The sequence below is a fragment of the Nomascus leucogenys genome, chromosome 5 (assembly GCF_006542625.1).
Source record: "Nomascus leucogenys isolate Asia chromosome 5, Asia_NLE_v1, whole genome shotgun sequence".
In the NCBI taxonomy this organism is placed as follows: domain Eukaryota; kingdom Metazoa; phylum Chordata; class Mammalia; order Primates; family Hylobatidae; genus Nomascus; species Nomascus leucogenys.
This window is the reverse complement of record NC_044385.1, coordinates 122268046-122293472: the sequence shown is the minus strand read 5'-3', so window position 1 is coordinate 122293472 and position 25427 is coordinate 122268046. Positions and strand designations below refer to the sequence as shown.

The 25427-nt window shown below is 41.2% G+C and overlaps 1 protein-coding gene across 8 annotated transcripts in view; it reads left to right on the top strand.

Moving 5' to 3' along the window:
• The window catches only part of MBNL2 (muscleblind like splicing regulator 2), a 173603-nt gene that overhangs the window by 28767 nt on the left and 119409 nt on the right, over positions 1 to 25427 (top strand). For all 8 annotated transcript variants that reach the window (XM_004088157.2, XM_004088156.1, XM_030813576.1 and 5 more), the window contains exon 2: positions 24296 to 25072. In XM_004088157.2, coding sequence (XP_004088205.1) covers positions 24899 to 25072 — 174 coding nt within the window. In that variant the 5' untranslated portion in view covers positions 24296 to 24898. The remainder of the gene's footprint in view (positions 1 to 24295; positions 25073 to 25427) is intronic.

The window sequence follows — 25427 nt, the reverse complement described above, 5'->3', positions numbered from 1 at the left end:
ATATACAACTCAGCCAAGCCTCCTTGCCATTGCTATTTCCACTGCGCAGGAAGAAGAACTCTTGCACAGTCAGTTTTGGATTTGGTGCAGCTACCGAGCAGAACTTAGGAGTTTTCTGTAAAACTGCTAGGAGCACGGAGACTTCAAGACATGTGGCTGAGGGGATGGTTAATAGGTACAAAAATATGGTAATGTAGAATGAGTGAGATCTAGTATGTGATAGCACAACAGGGTGACTACAGTCAACAATTTATTATAGAGTTAAAAATAACTAAAAGGTATAATTGGAATGTTTGTAACATGGAGAAAGGATAAATGCTTGAGGTGATGGCTACCCAATTTAACCTGATGTGATTATTACACATTGCATGCCTGTATCAAAGTATCTCGTGTACCCCATAAATAGATACACCTACTATGTACCCACAAAAATTAAAAACTAAAGAAAAAGACATAGCTGATACACTTTCTTAACCCTGCTTTAAGTTTTCTTTTTGCTGGAGATTAATAGGGAAAGTCAGATAGCTACTTGTGCTCAAGTGGACGTTGCACAAAAAAGTCAGAAGCTATTAGTAAACATGCACTTAAGTGTTTAAGGATTTATTTTTGTTGTTGTTATTGTTCTTTGCATTGTTTTGTATTGTTAGAAGGACTTGTATGTCTATTATCCATGACAGATTCTTTTTCCCTTTGTGGATTATATTTTTAATTAGATCAATTGGTGAATCAATTGGTGAATAGAGCAAGTTGAGTTTATAAACAAATTTATTCTCTATTTTCCTTAACTTTTCAAACAATACTTACTGACTAAGGCATCCTTTCTCCATGTGTGATACTTATTATCTTGTATCCTCAATTCTTATATATACTGGGATCTCTTTCAAGAAATTATTAGTCAGTTTCATTGATTTATCTGTCTATTCTTTCCGTAACAACAAATTGTCTTAATTGTTTTAGATTAACAGTACATGTATCCAGATATACCAAGGCCAATCCCATAAATTGTGATTCTTTTCGGGAATTTATGTTCTGTCCTCATCTGCTGTTGCTTCCAGAGAAATGCTACAATCATTTTTCAAGTTCTTCTCAATACCCATAACAGCCTGCCCAACAATAAAAAATCCCTTTGAGGTTTTATTAAAATAGGATTAAATCTACAAATCAATTTAGTAAGAACTAATATTTTTAGATGACAAGAATCTACAAATATCTTTCAATTCGAATATTATTTTACATCTCTAAGTAAATTTTGTTAATTTTTTTGCTTGTCTGATACATTTTCAGTTAGCATTATTTCAAGCTGTCTTATTTTTATAAAGCTATTATAAATGAAATATTTTTCTATTATATATTCTACTTGATTATTGCTAGAAAACAAGAAAATTATTGGTTCCATTTAATTTTATTTAGTTATCTCATTTCTGGCAACTTAACTGAACTCAGTTTTTCCTTGTGAGAACTAAATTTAATTCTCTTGAATTTTCTGGCTATATAATCATATCATCTGAAGATAATGATAACATTTTCTCCTCTTTTCCAGTAGCTATGCCATATATTACTGTTACATATTAACGCATTGGCTGCACCATTTCTTGACTTTTTGAAAATTTTGAACAGCTTCTCTTCTGAAAATTCTCAAAAATAAATGGTTAGTGACAGAGGTCTCTCTCTATTTTACATCTTGTTGTGAATATGAGTTCCCCACTGGGAATTTTAAACTAATTATAGCAACCAGCAGCAGATTTTTCATCTTGCTAACTGAAATCGGAGACACTCAAGCATCTCATAAATATCAGTTTTATGATATTAAAAACAAAGTTCAGGATAGTACATTTAAGACTAATTGCACATCAGTTTCCTGCTTGCATAGAAAATACAAATTGATATATACATTTAAAATAAAGATAACCAACTTGGTTTGCTTTGTTTATCCATCCATATATCCATTTATCTACTGAACAAATATTTATTAAACTCTGTGCATGAAGCAAAGAAACGAAAAAGTATAGTCCCAACCCTACAGAATCTCATCCTAGCCTTATTAGGGATGCATAGTTCTGCTCATATAATTGTGCCCCAAATGTTCATGGCTTGAATAGACGATATCAAGTGAAAATGTATATACTTAAGTTCTTATTATATTCTAATTATACGCTTCTGAGTTAAAATTTGATCCTTTGAGATAGACACACCTGTGACAGATGAGTAAAAACAAATATCACTTGTGGATCCTGTTCATTCATTACCAAAGCCCTCTCCAGTTTCTTATATTCTTATCCAGGTTTCTCAAGTGAGGAAATTTGGAAAGAATGCAGGAAAATTAAACATGTTTCAAATTTACTAGTTTTATCACTCATATAAAAAATTCTTTAGTTAATTCTCTTTGTAAAATAACAATACACAAAACTTCTCATTTGAGACAATAACATTGTATTTATTAATACTTATTAATTTATTGATACTTATTAAGTATTTATTAATACTTATTACAATACAATGTTGTATTGTGTAATGTTCTTTGGACATTTACATTCCAGAAATGTGCTGAATTTTTTTTTTTTTTAGGAATTTTCAATACAATTTTTATTTATTTGTTTTTGAGACAGAGTCTCACTCTGTTGCCCAGTACAGTGGCACAATCTTCGCTCACTGCAACCTCTGCCTCCTGGGTTCAAGCGATTCTCCTGCCTCAGCCTCCCAAATAGCTGGGATTACAGTCACGCACCACCGTGCCCAACTAATTTTTGTATATTTAGTAGAGACAGGGTTTCGCCATGGTGGCCAGGCTGGTCTCAAACTGACCTCAGGTGATCCGCCTCCCTCGGCCTTCCAAAGTGCTGGGATTACAGGCATAAGCCACCGTTCTCAGCCCGATACAAATTTTTTAAATACGTAAAATTTTAACTATTAAGTGCTGCTGAGTAAGAAGCATTTAGATATTTAGATTAAAATGTTATAACACTGAATAGTTTCCAAGTGTGAAATGTTAATATTTCTTTCTCTTTGAAAAAATAAACTATAACTTACACATAAAAATCTAAAATATAATTATGTTCAGTTTTTGAAGCATGATAAGGGATTTTGATGTATTATGATTGAAAAGTATTTATCAACATTCTGAAAATAGCTCATGAAAATTTTGACTGTGAAAGTTTCAACTAAAACAAAATCCAGTGTTATTAACTTCCTCTGTCTCTAAAATGTCCACTGAAAGGTATTTGCCTCTATTCAGAAATTTAAAAAAATCTAAACATCTGATTTGAACTTCTGCGTTGACTTCTTTTGACCCTAAACCTACCCACCCCTGCGCTGTTCCCCCTGCCTCTCTTTTATATTGGATCATAGGGATCGTAGGGATATGAGACCCTCTAAACTTCCAAATTTGCTTTTTAATTACTGTAGTATTTTCAGTTGTAGCATAAATTTTTAACAAAAACAGTCAATGTGATGGATTTCTCAAGGCAAGACTGAGTCCTGTCAAATATGAGCAAACACGACTGAAACCCAATAGATGCTACTTTTCAGCAGCAGGAACAGCCCAGGTACTCTTGGGTGGCCCTGATTTCAAGCAAATAAATCAGTATTTCCAGCTGCAAAGGTGACACTAAAGCCAGAGCATACATCATGACCGTTTCAGGCCTTTAGATGTGGAAAAGTATTATTTTCTTCTCCAAGAAGGGTGAGTGATTCAGATGAAATCATCAACCTTAATGAACGTGTGCTTCTGCTGCAGGGTTAACAAACCAAACCCCAATGAGTCACAAGCAGCTCCCTAAAGATTCCTCCCACTGCGAGGCAGGAAACATGATTCTTGGCATGTCCAAGGTAGAAAGCACCTTGGAGATCCTGCCATTCACTATCTCAAGTTTTTCCACCGAAGCACCCTTAGAGCAGAGCAGAGTTAGAAGAATTGACAGAAGAAATCTGCTTAATTATCTACAAAAGTCTTCTAAATATTTCCTTCTACTCTATTATATATCTTTGCTCTAATGTAAAAAACACATTTTAAATTGCATACCACTTCAATTATTTGACTTTTCTCTTTAACCCTCATCAAGTTTTTAAGTAAAATGAATGCTTTCCTAAACTGCACTATGTTTTCCTTGGGCCACGTAGCCACTCACGTCTGAGTTTGAAGACTGCAGCTTGGTCCAGAGTCTTCTTTTAAGATTGGGTAGACTGAGGACTGGACAGGAATTGTGACTTACTCTAAATCTCCCAGCTAGCATGTGACTGTGCAGGAACTAACACTCAATTCTTCTAACTCCCAGACTTACCCATTTTCAAATAAACAATTAGGCAGTGAGGCTACCCCCAGATGGCAGCCAAATGTATTTCAGAGAGCCTTCACTTTTTACATTTTCCCACTTTGCAAATAGGAATGCTGGTTGACCTTTTATTCAAGAAACTGTTTAGGACCTCATGTGCTGTGTTTTTGGGGGAAGGGGAGAGCTGAGCCAATTATCCGTGAAGCATCCATAATCTACCTACTGACTTGCACATTCACTCACTCTTGGCAGCTAAAGTGCTTCCCTTTCTAAAGAAAACCATTGGGGAAGCCAAAAGCATCAGCTAAGATAGATAACTATGAGCATGATCGTTTAGGAATGGATATGATTTGAACTCATTCATGTTTAGAGAGAGTGTCAAATTGAGAACTAGGCAGATTCACCTACTCTACAAATGACTCTGAAGCAAATTGGTTGAAGAAATTAGATCTGAAAGATTCTTGGTGGATAATTTTGAACTTTTATCAGTATATCCATATTTAAAAGGAGATAAAAGAAGACAAAATAGAAAAATTATTGCAAGGCTGACAGAACAGTTGGATTAAACATCAGTTCAATTAAAAGGGACTAACATAAATCTTTTGAAGATAAATTTTGACTCCAGTTCTTTAGAGAAACTAAGGTGACGTTGATGGGCAGTGGAAAGAATCATGACGTGAAATTCCTTGAATAAAAATTTATTGACTTTAAGTTAAAAAAAAAAAACTGCCAGCTTGGGGACATGGATTTTTTTAATCAAAATTTTTTTAAAATATTGGAACTACTATTTGTGAAGCCGGGTGGAACCTTGGAATGCCTGTTAGTAGGCTTGCTGGGAAATTGGTTATAGCAACCAGCATAGTGAAGAACTCATAGTCAGACGTAATAAATATTTGCTGCTGATGAGTCATTCGTACTGGAAAAAGTGAAGCAGACAGGAATATCTCTGCCAAAGGCTGCAGGTTATCAGAGTGGCCTTAACCAAAATTTCCATGAGTAATGTTGCAATCTTCTTACCATGGCTTGGTAAGACCTCCAGGAATGATAATGCCTTATACGAGTGTTCTGTTTTAAGTCTTCCAAATCTTCCATAGACAGTATGTAGATAGAATCTCAGGACAACCTGGTAGAGAGGAGGAAATTGAAGTTTTGAGTTCATTGGCTTGCCCGAGGGTATAGGGTTGTATAAGCTGTTTCTTTTGACTCTTAGCAGTGTGGATTCAAGTAAGCAATAATTTCTCATTTAGAGGCACACTTTTGTTAAATGCTAAGTAAGTCATTTTGATTACCACCAACAAGACACGTTTCAGTAAGCAGAACATCATTCACATCTGCACATACAGAGGGTTTCATTATAATCATAAAAATTATTTTGCATTTATTTCATCGTTAGTTAAAAAGAGACTGCATTGGCAAAATAATACTTTAAATCGGAAAGCATTACTGCATGGCCAATTTGCTTTTTCATGCATGCCTTTTGGTGATTGGAATATGCAGAGAGCATGAATAGGTAACCCTGTGATAATCTGCATACCAGTAAAAGGTATTATTCAGACCCTACCTTTTTTTTTTTTCTCATCATTTTATCTTGTCAGGTTGGGTTTGATTCAAAGTCATTGGTTCTCTTAGAGAAGGACGTCAGACCAGTTTGAGGAACAAGGAGCAGGAGAAGAGCAATTGAAGCCTGCATGTAGGAACTCAGATGATAAAATCGTTTTGGAAAATAATGAACAAGTAACCTGAGAGCTTGTCTTGAGGGTGGTATCACAGGTTAGGCCAGGTTATTAATTTTCCTACTCAGCAGTATGCCTCTCAAAAAACACTTAGAGGGAAATGGGTATGTTTTTGAAAGAAATGCAATTGGCAGAAGGGAATGACGGAACTGCATGGAGTCCACAGGCCAGTGGACCTGGGAGAGCAAAACTACTTCCATGTAAATAAGAATTGCATAACTGAGAAAATACCCAAAAGATACAGCTAACAGGACAATGTTTAGTACACCAAAGTCGATGTCTCAAGATTTCTTGGTTCATCTATATGATGCCAAAGCACCCACCTCTACCTTGTTTGTTTCAGTCACCCTGGGTTCTTGTTGGAATGGCCCAGGTAGCTCCGTGGAAACCATGAACACAGGCGCCTGTGCAGGGTGTGCTCTTCATATTTTACATTTTACTCCTCCATTCACAGGATTTAGGGGAGCACTGGCCCATTCCTCAGCTTCCCCTTCCATAAAATGGGAAGAACCATGTGTGCATCTCAGAAGTTGCTCGTGCCCAAGGGCAGATCAGTGACTGTGATTTCGCCTTTCTCCCCATTTCTCTGTTGCACTCCTCAAAGTGGTGGCCCGTTGTTACCATGGAGACACAGCACAGGGTGACCTTGCTTAGAAATGATGACAACTGGTGGCGGCAGGGAGGCAGAGCCCAGTGGTGATGAGCCTCTGAGGAGCGCCCCCCCGTCTGGGCGGAGAGGAAACAGAAGGACCTGTTCCCTAGTAAAGGAAGGGGCGGTAGGATGCAGGATTTCACGAGTCCTGCTTGATGCATTTAGCAATAACATTACCTAATAACTCGTGGTGTCACATTTTTACAGAAGATATGCTTTGTTGCCAGGGTTTTTTTTTTTTTTTTTCAATTCCTCTGAACTGGAAGCTTTAAACACAGTAAATATTTGTTGTTGATTTCAATACCTAGCAGTTAGCTTAATTTCCTGAAAGATAAGAGGAATTGTTGACTCATTCGTTTCTGTAGGCTACTTCATACTTGTGGTTTGAGTCATTGCTCATCGATGGCGATTTTTAAAAGTATGGCAGTTCTTTCTTTCTTTCTTTCTTTCCTTTCTTTTTTTTTTTTTTTACTTCTAGGATGAATGAAATAACAACAAAACAAAATCTTGTTTTAGTAAATTACCCTCTTCCTGTTCCTAGATTACTGGGTTCTGCTTTTTCTGCTGAAGTCAGATAGTGGAAATTATATTTTGTTAAATATTAATAAAACCCCATCACCTGTGTGTCAGATCCTGCTGCTATCTTTCCCACCGTGTTCAAATAAGTGAGTAGCATTCTGTGTCCTTCTGAGGTCTTCTGGACCCTTGGATCCTCCAAGCCACATATCCCATATCAGGTTCTGTGCTAGAATAATTGGTTTCTGCAAAAATAGCGGGATGGGGCTGGATGTGGAAAGAGTTTGGACAACTGGATGGCTCTTTCTGGTAGATTATCTCTGGCATAGGCTCAATAGCCAGATCACAGATCTCAGGAAGGAGACCTGTGGCCACTGCCTCAAGGGCCCAGGCCAGAGGAAGGCCTGCTCTCTCTGGCCTGGCTTCGAGATATGTTAACCCCCAGAGTATGCAATGCTGAAGGTTCATGTGACTCAAAAATGCAGTCTTTCCTTGTGAGAGAATACCAGAGCCTTAATGAGAATCATGTTCACATCTTCTCAGACTCTGAGCAATCTTTTCTGCTGATGGCCTTCAGGACCCAGCACTGCCCCCATTCAAGTTAGAGACCCTCCTCTAGGTCTGGGACCACAGTAGCTCCCACCACCACATCATGAAGACTGGGCTTGGGTGCGCTGGTGAAGTCTTGGTGCACAGTGGCATTCTCTCTATATTCTGTGCTAGGAGAAGAGAACATGTAAAGAAGAAGAATGAAACCTCTGGGGCACCAAGTCCCCCAGCTTTTGTCTTTTTCACAGTCTGGGGTGTAAGCATTCCAAATCTACCTCCCCAGTCCTCTTCACCCCTGCAGCGACTCCTCAAGGCGCTGAGTGCTACAGGCAGAACCTGTCACCTTTTCACCCTCCCCGAATCCCCTTTTGTGCTCCTTCCTTGGTTCTGGACTTGGGAGCAGGAAGAAAATGGGCTCCACGCATGTCCCCCTTCCCCCGATTCAGATGCTCCTTTTAGATCCCACGGCTCAAAAGGCCTGCTGACAAATCTAGGCCAAACTCAGCCGAGCTGGTAAGATTTCCAGAAGAGTTCCTAAAAATACACTTCTCCTTAAATCAGCCTTGCCAATCACTGTACAATCACAGAACTTTAAGGACAGAAGTGGCTCTAGAAATTGTTGAGGCCTCTCTCTTTTAAAGCTAAGAAACTGGAGTCCCAGCGTACTGAAATAATAGCAACAACAGCGGTTGAGAAAGATTTCAAATCCCATCGAGAAGATGGAACAGAGCAAACCATGAAGGCGGGCACAGACTGTAAGCTCTGTGGCGTATTCATTCATTTATTTGCTCATTCATTCACTTGGTCACTCAGCAAATATCTATTCACTGCTCACTGTGGTCTAAAGTTAAATGTTGCCCTAGATGTTAAGGATACAGACAGACCATCCCCTCACAGACATTACAGTCTGGTTGAGAGAGAAAATGCACAGATAAACAAGTACGTATGTGAGTGTTAAATAATGATAAGGACTTTGGAGGGAAATAAAGCAGGGTGAGTCAGAGTAAGGAGGTAAGACTGATGCAATATTACATCAGGAAAGACTGCCTCATAGGCTGACCTCCAAGCTATGTGACTATCGGGGACAAAAGTATTCCCAGCAGAGGGAACAGCGAGGTCAAAGCTCTAAGGCAGGATGTCCCTGGCTACTCAAGGAGCAGTCAAAGGCCAGGATGGCTGGGGGGAGTCGGAAAGTATGGGGCCAGTCACCGAGGTCAGTGTAAGCCATCAGAAGGCTCTTGACCACCCCGCTCTGTGAGGTGGGGAGCCATTGGAGGTTCCTGGGCAGAGATGTGACATGATCTGATTACATTTTCAAAGAGTCCCTCAGGATGATTTCTTGAGATGTGGCTGCAGTGGGGCAAGGGTAGAGGCATCAGTAGACTGGTGAGGAGGCTTTGCACTCATGTGAGAATGCTCGCTCCAAGGCAGGGGCCAAGTGCAGCTGGTGAGAACTGGTCAGACTCTGGTGCCATTAGGAATGTGGAGCCAGAGGTGTCTGCCGTTGGATCAGATGTAGGGTATCGGAAAGAGGGAGGAGGGGAGAAAGAAATAGGAGAGAGAAAGAACACAAATGTCACTGTCTAGTGGGTTTTAAAGCCATAAAACTGTACAGAAGAATGCATTTGAAGCCATAAAACCACACAAGAGAGTGGTTAAACAGAGGCCTGGTGGATTTTGCAGCCAAACTGCCTGTGTTCCAGCCATTCCTTCTCCTGTCCACCTTCCCCATCCACAGATATGCTAACCTCCTTTTTTTTTTTTTTTTTTTAAATTAGCACAGGCCACCAGGCATAAACCTTTGGATTACTCTCATCTTTATTATCTTTCCCTTTAAAAACGTTATCTCAAATGCTTCTCAGTAAGTGTTTGTTCTGAGCTCTTCGAGGGTGTTATCTTGCCACTGAAGATGCTAACCCCATCCCAGTAATCTATCAGTTGGCTCCCCACGCTGCTTCCTCCAAAACTGTCCAGCACTTGCCTTTTTCTTCTCCTTGATACCTGTGTGCATTCTTATTGCACCTTCTCTGCAGTTATTCATTCCGATAGAAAGGAAGCCCCTGGCTCTTCCCTCCTGTGCACAGCACATGTGATTATGATGGGCTGAGCCCATGATGGATACAAACCCTCTTGGTTGGGAGTATCAGCCATGCCCACTTCTGCCATCATTCACTGCTGCCACTTGGCATGTGCACACTCACACACATGCACACACATCAAGAAATGTAACGATACACTCAGAAACAAATTGCAAGATCACAGATAAAATTTCCACCCAGGACAGAACAGCCCTTTTATCCACCTCCTCAACTGCCATCACCTCCGTGTGTACTAGCCTCATACCTCAGGCCTTTTTGTTCTTTTAAATTGTCCCATCTCCAAGACCTTGACCTTTGAAATTGGCAGCACCCTTTTTCCGCCTCTGCTTTCCACTGGCCAAGGGTAGATGGAGAAAGCATAATCATTCATCTCAGAATAAATTCATGCTCTTTTGCTGAAGTTGTGCCTCCTGGGCCGCTTGAGATTCCCTGCCTTTCTCTCTCCCCACCATCTTCTGTAACTGCCCACTGAGGATTTCCCACACTTCAGGCACTGGCTGGAAGGCCCCAGCACCACTTTTGCAGCAGGTAGAACAGCTCTGATTTGACTGAGACGATGAAGGCTGCAGGACTGAAGCTGCCCTGGTTTCATTTCCTGCTGTCTAGCCGGGCTGCATCCCTCACTTCCCACCTTCTGTGGGTCCTGTGAGTGTGAAGTGGAGTGTCTCGTTTCCTCGCTGAGGCTGGGCCTCCATGGGCGCCGGCCACCCTGTCCTTCCCGCTTCTTGAGGCCAGTGGCCACATGCTGGCCCATACCTCTACCCTGCCATCTCCCCAAGCCCTTGTCCTATTTTTCTCCTTCCATTAAAATGAAAGAAACATGGGAAGGGTCAAGGGAGAAGCAGGTGCTCTCCCACCCTCCCAGGGGCTTCAGAGAGAGTGTGCCCTTAAAACTCTCTCTGCAAACCTGAGGTTCCGAAAGGGTAACTGCTCAGGATCCCACAGGCACCAAAGCATCTCTGACTTCAGAGCAGAGAGTGCAATCCCTGCCTTGCCACCACGCTGTTCTTGCAGCAGCGAGTGCTCCAAATTCTCCAGGCACTGAATGCCTCCTTCCCCAGCTCCAACAGCGTCATGCCACAGAAACCACCCCCTTGAAAGCCAGCAGGGACTTCCCCTTCGTGACACCTAGCCACCACAAATTGTCCACGTGCCTTGATCTCTCCGTGGCAGTGGACGCTTTTGGCTACTCCCTCCTCTTGAAACTCTGAACCTTCCTCCCTCACTGTTGCATCATTGGAAGGATCTTTTGTTGCTTTCTTTTTCTGTGGTTTGCCTTACTCCTCTTCCTTCTTTCACCTCCAAATCACTAAAGAAACTGTCCTTGATCCAGTCCAAGCCTTCCTGTTTTCTCTTCTAGATGTATACAAATAAATCCCTTCCCCCTCTCTTTTTTATTTTTATTTTTTGCCATTCCATGGTTTTAGCAGTCATTTCCATGGCCATGAACTCCAACTCTGGATCCATGCCCATCACTTCTATACCCGTTTCTAGCTGCCTTCTGCTTTCTCCTGGACAGAGCTTTGATGTCCTTCTGCACACACAGGACCCACATTTTGAAGTCCTCCCTCGCATTTTTTTTTAAATAATTATTTTTTTGAGGTGGAATCGTGCTCTGTCCCCAGACTGGAGTGCAGTGGCATGATCTCAGCTCACTGCAACCTCTGCCTCCTGGGTTCAAGCAATTCTTCTGCTTCAGCCTCCCGAGTAGCTGGGATTACAGGCGTGCATCACCACGCCGAGCTAATTTTTGTTTCTTTTTAAATTTAATTTATTTTATTTTATTTTTTTGGTAGAGACAGTTTCACCACGTTGCCCAGGCTGGTCTTGAACTCCTGAGCTTGGGTGATCCACTCGCCTCGGCCTCCCAAAGTGCTGGGATTACAGGCTTGAGCTGCCACACTCGGACTTGAAGTCCGTTTTGATTCACCTCTTTCCTACACGCCTCATTCCCAGTCCCCAAAGATGAATTTGCTTCTAATGAACTGACCTCAGCAGTAACACCTCTGTTTTGTTCTCACCACTGCAGTGTAATTTTTGACCTTTCTGCTCGACCATGGCTGTAACCTTTAACCAATTTCCCCTCCCCTGCCAACCTTTTCATTTCTAATGTATCCTAGGTGGTGCTTCCAGAAAGAGCTTCCTCCAGCTGGGAGTCTTGTCAAGATCCTGCCAGTGTTCCCCATTGTCTACTATACTAACTATGCTGATGTGTTACACCTGGGCCTACTTAGTGATACTTAGGCAGACAAAGCCCCTATGTCACTATTCATAATGGGGACCACACTACCCTGAGGGACACGGTGGGAACTTAAAGGAGCATTTTTTTAAAAATTGTCCAAATGCCTGGGGGGCATCTCTGGAATTTAATGGACAGGAGTAAAGGATTTTGATGTCTTGCAATGGACGTGACTCCCTTGGAGCGAGGAACCAGCCTGCACCTCTGTTGTTATTTATGGAGACGGAGTCTTACTCTGTCACCCAGGCTGGAGTGTGGTGGTGCTATCTCTGCTCACTGCAAGCTCTGCCTCCTGGGTTCAAGTGATTCTTCTGCCTCAGCCTCCTGAGTAGCTGGGATTACAGGCGTGCACTACCACACCCAGTTAATTTTTGTATTTTTAGTACAGACGGGGTTTCATGATGTTGGCCAGGATGGTCTCAAACTCGTGACCTCAGGTGATCTGCCCGCCTCGGCCTCCCAAAGTGCTGTGATTACAGGTGTGAGGCACTGTGCCCAGCCTTATTTTTTTTTTAATTATTAGACAGTCTTAGTATAATCGAATTTTTCAAGAATGCAACAACTGTGTAAACCGAGAGAAGATTATTCTTTTTTTTTTTTTTTTTTTGAGACGGAGTCTCGCTCTGTCACCCAGGCTGGAGTGCACTGGCACGATCTCGACTCACTGCAACCTCCGCCTCCCGGGTTCATGCCATTCTCCTGCCTCAGCCTCCCGAGTAGCTGGGACTACAGGCGCCGGCCACCACGCCCGGCTAATTTTTTGTATTTTTAGTAGAGATGGGGTTTCACCGTGTTAGCCAGGATGGTCTCGATCTCCTGACCTTGTGATCCACTCGCCTCGGCCTCCCAAAGTGCTGGGATTATAGGCTTGAGCCACCGCACCCGGCCGAGAAGATTATTATTTAACTTTTTAGGAAATTCATCAGAAATTATTCAGCAATTTGATAAGCCAAGCCTTTTATCAAACCTGTGTCAGTCTACATTTGTACCCGTTACATTCATTACGGTGCTGCAAACAAACAGGTGTCAGCTTCTGACACTTCATTCTGTCTTCTAATATGCTTGTGCCTTAGCATCAAAATTTTAGAATACATATTATTTATTGTATAAAGTAGCTTTCTGTTGATATGTAAATTACAGTATTTATAGTTATGGCACTATATTGATTTTGTTTTTAAAAAGTGTGTCTGTTACACTATGATTTTTATTTGGTGATAATAAAAGTTGTGTTACAAACATTTTGTCAAAAAAGGGGTTATTAGTATTTATAGGTAGGTGTACAGGCCAATGAAATGGCCATTAATCTGGTCACTGGAGAGAGAGAAAAAGGCAAAGGTCAGCTGAAAGTGGTTCTGTTCCCCCTAGGCTGTGGCCCGGGAAGGAAATGGAAGTTCTGACAAAGACTTCTCTGGGAATTCAGGGCTAGATTCCAGCTGACAGATCGATCATTGTTCTGTCTGGCTACAGCCATTGGTTCCTGGACATCCAGGAAACCGGTAAGTGCAATGCAGTTTTTAATGGTCTCTAATACAATTGCTTTTATTTCTAATAAGAGCATCTCCTAACTGAATTATAAATATTTGGATAGAAAACACAGATGCAGTGAAAAACATAATTTGAATACAAATATGTGTTGAATAGATTACATCTGGCTGTAGTTTGAAGAATATATTTAGAAATTTTCACTCTTTGAATTGAAGATGTGATTTCTTTCTCTACCCATTCCTGGAAATGGCAATGAAAAGAGACTGGAAATTTTTGCATGTTAAAATGAGCCCTGGATTTTATGAATTTTTCACTTGTACTTTAAGACATAAGATACATGAAAAAAAAAAGTTGGAAATTTCTCCTTTTGTTATTTTTATCATGAAACAAAGGTTGGCTTATCTGACTCATTGAATGGCCTTGGGTAACCCTATGTTTTATTTCCCTGATATTAATATATCTGAAAGTATGTTCCAGAGGACAAAGTACCATGTAAAATGAAGATATCATTGTCAGCCACGGTTCTTTCTCTAGTTAGAAAGAATGAAAGTTTGGAGTTAGTTTTAGAAGACAGTCTATCAAGGGCGTGTCCAACTCACATGCTAGGCAGGACTTCATAGCTTGTACCTACCTTCAGAGAAAGAGCCTTTCTACTTTCTTTTACTTATACTTCATTGACTTTGGAGAAAATAACTTTTAGTAAAAAAGTTATTTCCACCCGTCATTTGTGTGTGTGTGTGTGTGTGTGTGTGTGTGTACATGCATGTGGATGTCTCAAGAACTAATGTTGATACAGATTAGGTACCACATAGAGAGTATTGATAGTATACTACTAAATATATTTTGGTTGCAGCGCATGTATTTATGGCTTAAGTGTTACTATCCCTTTGATGAAAAACAAGGAAACTGAAGCTCAGATAGAGCAGGTGACATCACACAGCTATTCAGAGGCAGAGTGACTAGAGTCCAGGTTAGAAAAGTTGGTCTTGTCCTTCAACCAAGCAGAACATTCAAGGCACCATTTTATTTATATTTTCAATAAATTAGGCCGGGCACGGTGGCTCACCCCTGTAATCCCAGCACTTTGGGAGGCCAAGGTGGGTGGATGACTCGAGGTCAGAATTTTGAGACCAGCCTGGCCAACATGGTGAAGCCCTGTCTCTACTAAAAATATGAAAATTAGCCAGGCTTGGTGGCAGGTGCCTGTAATCCCAGCTACTTGGGGGACCGAGGCAGGAGAATCACTTGAACCTGGGGGGCGGAGGTTGCAGTGAGCCAAGATTGTGCCACTGCACTCCAGCCTAGGCAACAGAGCAAGACTTCATCTCAAGAAAAATAAATAAGTAAATTAATTAATTAAAACAAAACCAATTTAAAGGTATCTAGAAAGAAAAACCATTAGAAGAAATCTCTTTTGCTACCTGCCTCAATGTTTTTCTTTGAGAAGTCAGTCGAGTTCTGTATTCACTTGCATTTGCATCTCATTCACATCTGTGTTTCCCTTGGTTCACTGAGCTTCCTATGGGCAGGCCCCAGTTAGGAGCCTCTTCTCCGAGGCTGTGATTACAGGGCAGTCTTACACCCTCCTCCTGGAGGTCAAGTGGCTCTCAGCCCCAGTCCTTCAGCTGGCGGCTCCTCCAGGGCCCTGTCCGCCCAGGCGTCTGCATCTGATAGGCTCAGGATGCGGCCAAGTCATTGATCAACAGAGAGAGCACGTTGAGAGCTATTTTAAATTAGCCTCCAGAAATAGAGCGGGGACGCTCCAACATTGAGCCACTCACAGGAAGGAAACATTATTTTTTAAAAATATGTATTTTAAGAATTTAAAAATTAAAAATAGGAAACTCAGATATTCCGAAAATTAGAAATAGGAGAGTCAAGGAGACAAGGTTTCTTTCTTGTAATTAGATTTATATAAAAGGAATTAAAGGCATCCTATAAATTACTTAATGGATAATGAGTTCTTGACTGTCTGACTCAGAAATAGGCTTGTTTTGCAAAGATTCTTTAATCAGCTCCCTAGGAGGCCGATGTCTGGCAGGCAGCTAAAATATCATAGATGACCCGAAAGTAAACTGGAGGAACTGTGTGCTGCAGAATTATTTCCCTTAAGGTGGTCTGAAATTTTGATCAATCTCAGTCTCAAGATTGGACATGACTGATATTTTCCCCTTAAAAAATGTACAAACTATCTAGAAAGCAATGGCACAGAGGAGACACCTGGGGTCCACAGCCCTGGCTTGTCTGAAAGGCGTGGAATGGAGGGAGGTCGCCTCCTTGCAGAGTGAAAAGCCAGGCTTTCCAAACTCACCCTGCATAACTTAGCAGCTGCAAAAGAATGTGAGCGGCAAATTCTTTTATACAGTCAAAAGTGACTGCTTTCTGAAAATCTAACACTTAGAAGAGTTCTTAAATACATTTTGAAAAATGAAGTGTCATGTAAGTAAAGACCCTAAAAATAGCTTGGGATTATTTTGTAGAGTTGAACGGCACATCCTTTGGCATTTCAGAAATACTACAGAACCTCGTTTCTTTCTTCTCGAACTTCAGTCTTGCCTTTCCTTTAAAGATGAGTCAAGCAGTGAACCTGGATATTCCTTAAATCACACGCCGTCTGGAGAGGATGGGGCACTACAAAGCAGCTCCTTCTGATGACTGAGCTGCTGGTCATCAGGCCACTAGTCCCTTTAAAGTGGTCCTCTCTCAGACAAGCATCCATAAAACAAGGCCCCACCCACTCCCTCCAGGAGGCTATGGGTCACCGTCTTTCCTAATTCTCACAGAAGGAAGTCTTAGCTGAAACAAATCTCTCAGGTGTTTTCTGTGAGTCTGGCTCTGTTTTGTTTTGTTTTTATTGATCAGAAACAGCCGCTGAGGGCAGCCCGGCCAGCACTCTTACAATTGTTTCTAGGGAAATCAGTGAACTCAAAAGCCTGCAGGTAACTCCAGGCGGACATCTTTGTTCTTTTCAGTAAGCAGCAGGATGCTTGGCACACAGAAGGCAAGGAATGCTTCCGACAGGGATTTTCAAGCTTGAACCTGCATCAGCCGCCCCCTGGATGGCTTGTTAAAACACGGATTGCTGGTCCTCGTTGTCAGGGTATCTGATCCAGGACCTTGGTGGTGGGGCCTAAGAGTGTGCTTTTCTTTTTCCTTCCCTCCCTCCCTCCCTCCCTCCCTCCCTTCCTTCCTTCCCTCCCTCCCTCCCTCCCTGCTTCCTTCCTTTCTTCCTTCTTTCCTTCCTTCCTTTCTTTCTTTTTTTTTGAGACAATGTTGCTCTTGTCATCCAGGCTAGAGTGCAGTGGCATGATCTTGGCTCATTGCAACCTCTGCCTCCTGGGTTCAAGTGATTCTCATGTCTCAGCCTCCTGAATAGCTGGGATTACAGGCATGCACCACCATGCATGCCCGGCTAAGTTTTTTTCTATTTTTTGTAGAGATGGGGTTTCACCATGCTTTCCAGGCTGGTCTGGAACTCCTGACTTCAAATGATCCATCTGCCTCAGCCTCCCAAGTGCTGGGATTACAGGTGTGAGCCACCACGCCGGGCCGAGAGTGTGCATTCCTAACAAGCTCCCAGTGGATGCTGCCGCTGCTGGCCCAGGCACAACACTTTAAAAACCACTGGACTAAAGATCTGAGCATTTAGGCTCACGGTGTGCATCCCTGGGGCAGCTCCCAGCCTCAACCTACTTGGCAGCCGCAGGGTAACCCAGTGGCATCTGCTGGAATTTTCCTACAGATAATACTGGAATTCCCCATTCAGAGCATTATTCCTTTAGCTTAGACTTTGGTTCTTATTAAAATGCAAATATTCCTTGGAGGAGGATCAGGAGCTCATTCAACAAACATTTGTCCAGTGTATTCTGCATACCAGGCACTGAACTGAACCCTGGGGATTCAAAAATAATAGGCAAAGTCTATCAGATACCTGAGGCAAACCCTATAGGAGTTTACACTGTGGGGAGGCGGATGGAGAAATCAATATTTACAGTTCTTGTGAATTAAGGAATAATGATACCTATTTAAAAATAATGACCAGGCAGTATTAAAGATGGGCTGTAGGAGAGGGTGTCAAAAGGGAAAGGACGAAGGAGGGGGCGCTGTTCCGGATGCAGGCTGTGAGCAGGGCCTGCGGGAGGGTGGCTCAGCTGAACCTTCCTGGCAAGCTCATATCCTTTTCCAGGAGGTGGCTTAGAAAGGCAGGAAGTTTCTAAATGCCTGAGGAGGAAGAGGAGAGGGCCTGCCAGAGAAATAATCGGGGGCAACTGCTCCCAAACATTGCCTAGGTTCTGCACTGGAAGGAGCTAATTAGGGTGGAATTGTTTGGGACATTGGAAATAAAACCAAAAAAGTCAAAAGAAGTGAAAGAAATGGAAGCTAAAACACACGGGTGAGAGAGCCTTACACAAAACTGGAAAATAATGTGGGCAGAGACCCTGTTCCCAGTGCAGCCTAGAAACTTCCGGGAAAGGCTAAGGGTGCCCTGCATATAATGGGGCAATGCTGTTATACATGGAATCTTGATGGAAATTTTCCTAATTTCCAAAATTATGAAACATCTGGAGGTGCCCTCTCCAGACAGTATTAACAGGGGCCCCTCTGGGCAGATGAACTTGAAATGCCACCCCTTCCTCTCTGCTCATCCATGGCACTGTGAATGGAAAAACAGCTGCATTTCCACCATGCCCTCAGGGAAGCAGGCTCCCATCGGTGCTACCAGAGTATTCCGCCCCTGCTTCCCACCCAGGGTGACTGTTGGCCCCAGAGGTGTTCCCTTCACTTTTGGGTGAACAGCAGCTGGAGGAAGAAAGTGGGCTTAAGGTTTTTGCAGTGACACTTGGAAAAACCTCTCTGAGGCTCCCTTTGGTTGCAAAATAAAGGTGGTGTGAGAAGTGAAGCCTTCTCTAGATAAGAGGTCCAGGTACCCCTATGTAGTCAGACCATTGATCTCTAGGTACCTCCCTGCTCTCAGACTCTGTGGCTGGAGCAGATCTACACCGGGTCTAATCCTGGTCATCATACGGAACTATCGTAGAGAGAGAGGAAGCCTGAAAGTAGATTTTGTTAATACAGATTGGTATAGTAACTTTTAAAAATCACAGAATATTTTTATATTTCCACTATAATCTGTCTTTCATGGCAGCAACCATGTACATACAGGCAGGAACTATTATCGACATTTTGATGAAGAAGGTGAGTCTCAAAGAAATGGACTTGCCCAAGGTTATGTGATGAGATACCTTGGCAAAGTGAAGGCTGGAAGCTAGTTCTTAGGACTTTCTACCACTCCCAGAAGTTCTGTTGACCAATAGAAGAAATGCAAAAGCCCTTGAGACAGCACCGTCAGTCGCAATAGAATGTGAGCTACTTAGATAATTCTGAATTTTTGAGTGGGAAAAAGAAGCAGGTGAGATCAATTTTAATATTTAACCCAATATATTAAAAATATTAATTCAGTATGTAATAACTATGAAACAATATTAATAAGATATTTTCACATTCTTTTTTTCTTACAAGGCATGTATTTTTGAATTCAGTGTGTATTTTCTACTTAGAGCACATCTGAATTTGGATGCTAAATTTTCATTGGCAGTACTCCATCTGTATGTAGGTTTCATAAAATTTAAAATTAAAAAAGTAAATTTATATACTCAACTTGGTCTAATCACACTAAAAAATTTTCCAATGACTGAATCAAGGGTGAGTTTTTAAAATTTAAATTCATTAAGAATAAATAAAAATTTAAAATTTAGTTTCTCAGTTGCACTAGCCGCATTTCAGGTGCTTGATTGATATGTTGCCAGTGATTTCTGCCTTGAACAGCACAGTCTAATGCATGCCCCTTACCCTCAGCAACTGGCAGCCTGGTAAGTCCAATATTCTATTACGTCTAAATGTTGGCATATCTCTCAGTCCCATCTCTTGATGGCCATGCTGAAACGTGGTCTAGCCCATCCTTACCCTCCATTGCTCTTCTCTTTGGTGGACCCATCTAACCTAGCTCAAGTGGCTCTCTCCCTTTTCCCCACATCTGCCTGCCTGTACCCACTCCTTGGTACAGGTGCCTATGCTAACAGTAGCCATATAGCTTTTTGGAAAGGAACAGAGAATAAGCTGGGAGAAAGAGTGGATTCATGAGAAGCTATGATAACAGTGTGTTGTACCTGTGATATAATGCACACCTCTTTCTTTCTGAAACATCTTTGCTGTACAAGTGACTCTGGCCATCAGAAAGCTTGGGTACACCTGCTCTTTTTTGCTTTTTTTTTTGAGACAGACGCTCTCTGTGTTGTCCAGGCTAGAGTGCAGTGGCGCAAGCTCACTGCAACCTCCACCTCCTAGTTTCAAGCAATTCTCATGCCTCAGCCTCCCAAGTAGCTGGGATTACAGGCGTGTGCCAGGCTAATTTTTGTATTTTTAGTAGAGACAGGGTTTTGCCATGTTGGCCAGGCTGGTATCAAACTCCTGGCCTCAAGTGATCTGCCCATCTCGGCCTCCCAAAGTGCTGGGATGACAGGCGTGAGCCACGGCACCCAGCCTACTCCACTTTTTAAAATTAATTAATTTCTAAAAAAAAAAAAAAAAAAAAAAAAACAGGATCCATGTGCAGAATGTGCAGATGTGTCACATAGGTATACGTGTGCCTTGGTGGTTTGCCGCACCTATTGACCTGTCCTCTAAGTTCCCTCCCCTCAGCCCCCAAACCCCCAGCAGGCTCTCGTATGTGATGTTCCCCTCTCTGTGTCCATGTGTTCTCAATGTTTAACTTCTACTTATGAGTAAGAACATGCAGTATTTGGTTTTCTGTTCCTGTGTTAGTTTGCTGAGGATGGTAGCTTCCAGCTTTATCCATGTCCCTGCAAAGGACATGATCTCATTCTGCTGCATAGTATTCCATGTTGTATATGTACCACATTTTCTTTATCCAGTCTATTATTAATGGGCATTTGGGTTGATTTCATGTCTTTGCTATTGTAAATAGTGCTGCAGTAAACATAGGCATGCATGTGTCTTTACAGTAGAATGATTTATATTCCTTTGGGTATGTATACCCAGTAATGAGATTGTTGGGTCAAATGGTGTTTCTGGTTCTAGATCCTTGAGGAATCACCATACTGTCTTCCATAATGGTTGAACTAATTTACATTCCCACCAACAGTGTAAAAGCATTCCTATTTCTCCACAGCCTTGCCAGCATCTATTATTTCCTGACTTTTTAATAATCACCATTCTGACTGGCATGAGATGGTATCTCATTGTGGTTTTGATTTGCATTTCTCTGATGATCAGTGATGTTGAGCTTTTTTTCATGTTTGTTGGCTGCGTAAATGTCTTCTTTTGAGAAGTGTCTGTTCATATCCATTGCCCTTTTCATATCCTTTGCATGTTCATATCACTTTTTAATGGGATTGTTTGTTTTTTTCTTGTAAATTTGTTTAAGTTCCTTGTAAATTCTGGATATTAGACCTTTGTCAAATGGGTAAATTGCAAAAATATTCTCCCATTCTGTAGGTTGCCCGTTCACTCTGATGATAGTTTCTTTCGCTGTGCAGAAACTCTTTAGTTTAATTAGGTCCCATTTGTCAATTTTGGCTTTTGTTGCCATTGCTTTTGGTGTTTCTGTCATGAAGCCTTTGCTCATCCCTATGTCCTGAATGGTATTGCCTAGGTTTTCTTCTAGGGTTTTTTATGGTTTGGGTTTTAAATTTAAGTCTTTAATCCATCTTGAGTTAATTTTTGTATAAGGTGTAAGGAAGGCCATCCCTGCTTTTAAAAGCAAGTTTATCTTAAAGACAAATAGGGCGTGATCTCACTTAGAGGTTTTAAGTGTTCTCACAATTAAAAAATGCTAAGTATGCATATGTTAATTAGCTCAATTTAGCTATTCCACAATGCATACATATTTCAAAATATCATTTGTACATAATAATCCTATACAATTTTTGTCAATTCAAATAAATGCTTAATTTTAAGCAAGTGTATCTTGGTAGAGTCTGATCATCTGAATTCTGGTGGGATTTTCATAGTAAGTTGAAATGGGAATTCTCCCAGGGGGAAAAAATATATTTCTTCCAGGGGGAATGAAAAAGGCTTCTTACCTATAAGTATGAATAAAAATGTACAGCATTCACTGAACTGCATTGGAAGCATAGCTCCTGGAGAACTTTTAGGAACATCTGAGTAATTATTCTTGCCATCTATGCAACAGTACCTATGTTTACCTCTTTCTTTTCCTCCATGGGAGCCCTTGGGAGAGACTCTGCTGCCTTTGAGGTTGAGGATCTACCTTGGGGCCTGGTACTGAGGACTTGGGGACTCTATGTAATATTTTTCAAACACTAAGTGTGTTCAGCCCATCATTTGAAATATCCTTGTCATTGGTGCCTCATCTCCCTTGATGCAGACAGAAATATGTCCTTGTCCTTTGCTTTCCTCATCCTTTGTTCTCCATGGGAGCCAGAGGTGCAGGTTGAGGTAATAAAGATACAAGTCCAGGCTGGTCTATGAAACCCAACCCATATTAAATTTGGTTATTAAATTTATCTTCTTAAGCTCCCTAGCTTAAGCTAGCTGATATTAGCTTCTGTGAACAGAACGTTGCCAAACAGACATGCAGGAGCCTGCCTGGATCCCTCAAATATTTTATAATTGAAGTTTGCTGTGTGTCATAGCTTTCAAGATTGCCAACTTCCTTAAATGCGCATGCAATTATAACTCATGCAAACACTTTTATTAAAATGTAAAAGAATTATTGGGATGAAGTAGCAATTCCCACCAGTCCCAAGAGGTGTCCTGCTTAAATAAATGTTGCATCATCAGATAAGCTTGAGACACCATTGAGGCTTCTCCCTTATAAGGGACCCATCAGACACAGCAGCCAAGAAAAGCCCTATTGCAGGCCGGACGCAGTGGCTCACGTCTGTTGTCCCAACATTTTGGGAGGCCAAGGTGGGTGGATCACCTGAGGTGAGGAGTTTGAAAACAGCCTGGCCAACATGGTGAAACCCCGCCTCTACTAAAAATACAAAAATTATCTGGGCATGGTGGTGGGCACCAGTAATCCCAGCTACTCGGGAAGCTGAGGCAGGAGAATCACTTGAACTCAGGCAGAGGTTGCAGTGACCCAAGATCACACCACTGTACTCCAGCCTGGGCAACAAGAGTAAAACTCCATCTCAAAAAAAAGAAAAAAAATTAAAAAATTAAAAAAGCCCTAATGCAAGGAAGCTCGTCTGGCTTGGTTTACCCAGAGTTAAAAAAACTTAATTGATTTGGGGACATACTTTTTAAGGGAACACTTGTGAACCACTTAAAAATTACTGGGCCAGGCACGGTGGCTCACGCCTGTAATCCCAGCACTTTTGGAAGGTTGAGATGGGCAGATCACCTGAGGTCAAGAGTTCGAAACCAGCCTGGTCAACATGGTGAAACCATGAAACCCTGTCTCTACTAAAAATACAAAAATTAGTCAGGCATGGTGTCAGACACCTGTAGTCTCAGCTACTCAGGAGGCTGAGGCACAACAACCGCTTGAACCCAGGAGGCAGAGGTTGCAGTGAACCGAGTTCGCGCTACTGCACTCCAGCCTGGGTGACAGAGTCCAGCCTGGGCAACAGAGAAAGACTCCATTTCAAAAAAAAAAAAAAATTATTGCTCTCTGAACTTATTTGGTACCTGCCAATTTAAAATAATCTACCTCCAGTCTTCATTAAGTTCTTAGGTATAAATTTTTTTAGAAAGACATCAAGGCTCAGCAAGTATGTAAGGTCATTTGTGGCATATCCTATTTATGAAAATAATCAACTTCTGGACTTTAGTCCTTTATTCATGCTTGTCCCAGTAACTGGAATTCAATGTTTAATGATTTCATAACCCTTGAAAAAGTTAAAAGAAACTGAAGGTGCTTATTTTAGACATCTGAACTTACTGACTATATTTTTGTTGTAGCCATGTGTTTTAACTCCAGCGTTCCATACTACAGAGCGTTTTTAGATTATGACTCAGTTAAAAACTAAACTGAACTCAACTAAAACTAATTTACATTCCTGCACTTAGTCATCAGTTAAATTGGTCAATAAATATTTCTTGAGGGTCTAATATACGCCACAGACTAAGGCACTGGGAATACAGAAATGAAAACTACAAAGAATAGTCTTTGCCCTGTGAATGCTTGCAGTGTAAATAGGAAGATAAACATTAGGTAAGTCATGGTGGAGAGGAAGTATTAAGATCCCTGAGAAAAACTATCAAGAGGATCCTACCTACCCATCTCCAAGTCCACATCTCTGTAAACTAGGAAGAACATAAAGAAGAAAGAGCCCACACTTCATCCAAAATGACAATATCTTTATTACATAGGAGGGACACATCCCAAATAATTGTTTATAGCATTCCCAACAATAAAATCAATGGCCTAAATGTGAAATTAATTGGAAGCCACAGTCCTAATACACTGTTTTGGCGATTAAGCACATTAGATGGGATTGTTTCAGAAGGCCTAATTATTGTGTCTGCCACACTCATCTGTTTGAGTCATTCCTAACTTTTGGACTGCTGCCTAGACAATTCTGCAATACGGTTTCCGTTGCATATTCTTTTTTTTTCTTTAATGCATAACGTTTCTCACTATACTCAAAGCTCAAAGCTCTAAACTGTGCTTTTGCAAATTCTAGATAAGAGTTCAATAGTTCATTGAAGTGTTGATTGCACTGAGTTTGTGTAAAGGTTAATATTTCATTTCTGTTTTGCAGGTTTATCATTTAAAAGTGCCTGTGTGAAGTCACTTTTGCTGGAAACTGCAGCTTGGGAGCTTTCTTTGTATTCACATCCCGCTCTTCTGTCAAGTACACTTTACCCTGACCTCATGAGTGGATAAAGATACCTCAGTTGTCTGACTTTGCCAATTGCTTAATTTCAGAATTTAAAAAGGGGGAAGAAAAACGTCCTGCTAAAATATGAACATCTGAGTGTCTTATTTTCCAAGATCGTCAATAGCTGTGAGCATCAGCATTAAATATTCTCCCAAGGAGTCCCATGATATTGAAGTCACTTTATTAATAACAGGTGTATCTGCAAAACAGTCAAGAGACTCGGACGTTGAAAGCCAGAGATGACACTGAGAGTGCTTTTATTGCGGCCCACCATCTTCAAGTGGGACATATTGATTGATGAGTGATTGCCTGTCCATACACTCTCTCATCATCCTGTTTCCTGGATTGGACTTCACTAAGCAATTTATCACTCACCTTCAGACTTACATGTGGGAGTTTTCACAACAGTAGTTTTGGAGTCATTAGAACTTGGATTGATTTCATCATTTAACAGAAACAAACAGCCCAAATTACTTTATCACCATGGCTTTGAACGTTGCCCCAGTCAGAGATACAAAATGGCTGACATTAGAAGTCTGCAGACAGTTTCAAAGAGGAACATGCTCACGCTCTGATGAAGAATGCAAATTTGCTCATCCCCCCAAAAGTTGTCAGGTTGAAAATGGAAGAGTAATTGCCTGCTTTGATTCCCTAAAGGTAAGAGAATGCGTTTTATGTGTCATTTCAATACCACATTGGACTTGCAAACAGAAGGCTTTTCATTGCACTTTTACAGAAGTTTAAAAATTGCTTTTAGATTCTATTTTCTTGTTTGTGGTGACTGTTGGGAGATTTTTCACTCAAATTTTTTCATATCAGGCATATATAAATTTTTTACATACCCATGTTTAAATTAAAAATACATGATGATGTATTTCTGGTCTGGCATGACATTCATGTACCCAAGAGTTTTAAATCAAAGTCTGGCTTGTGACAACTGAAGATAAATATTTTATCAACATTTGATCTTCTGGAGGTTATATAAAGGTGAAGAAATTGAATGTGTCACTTT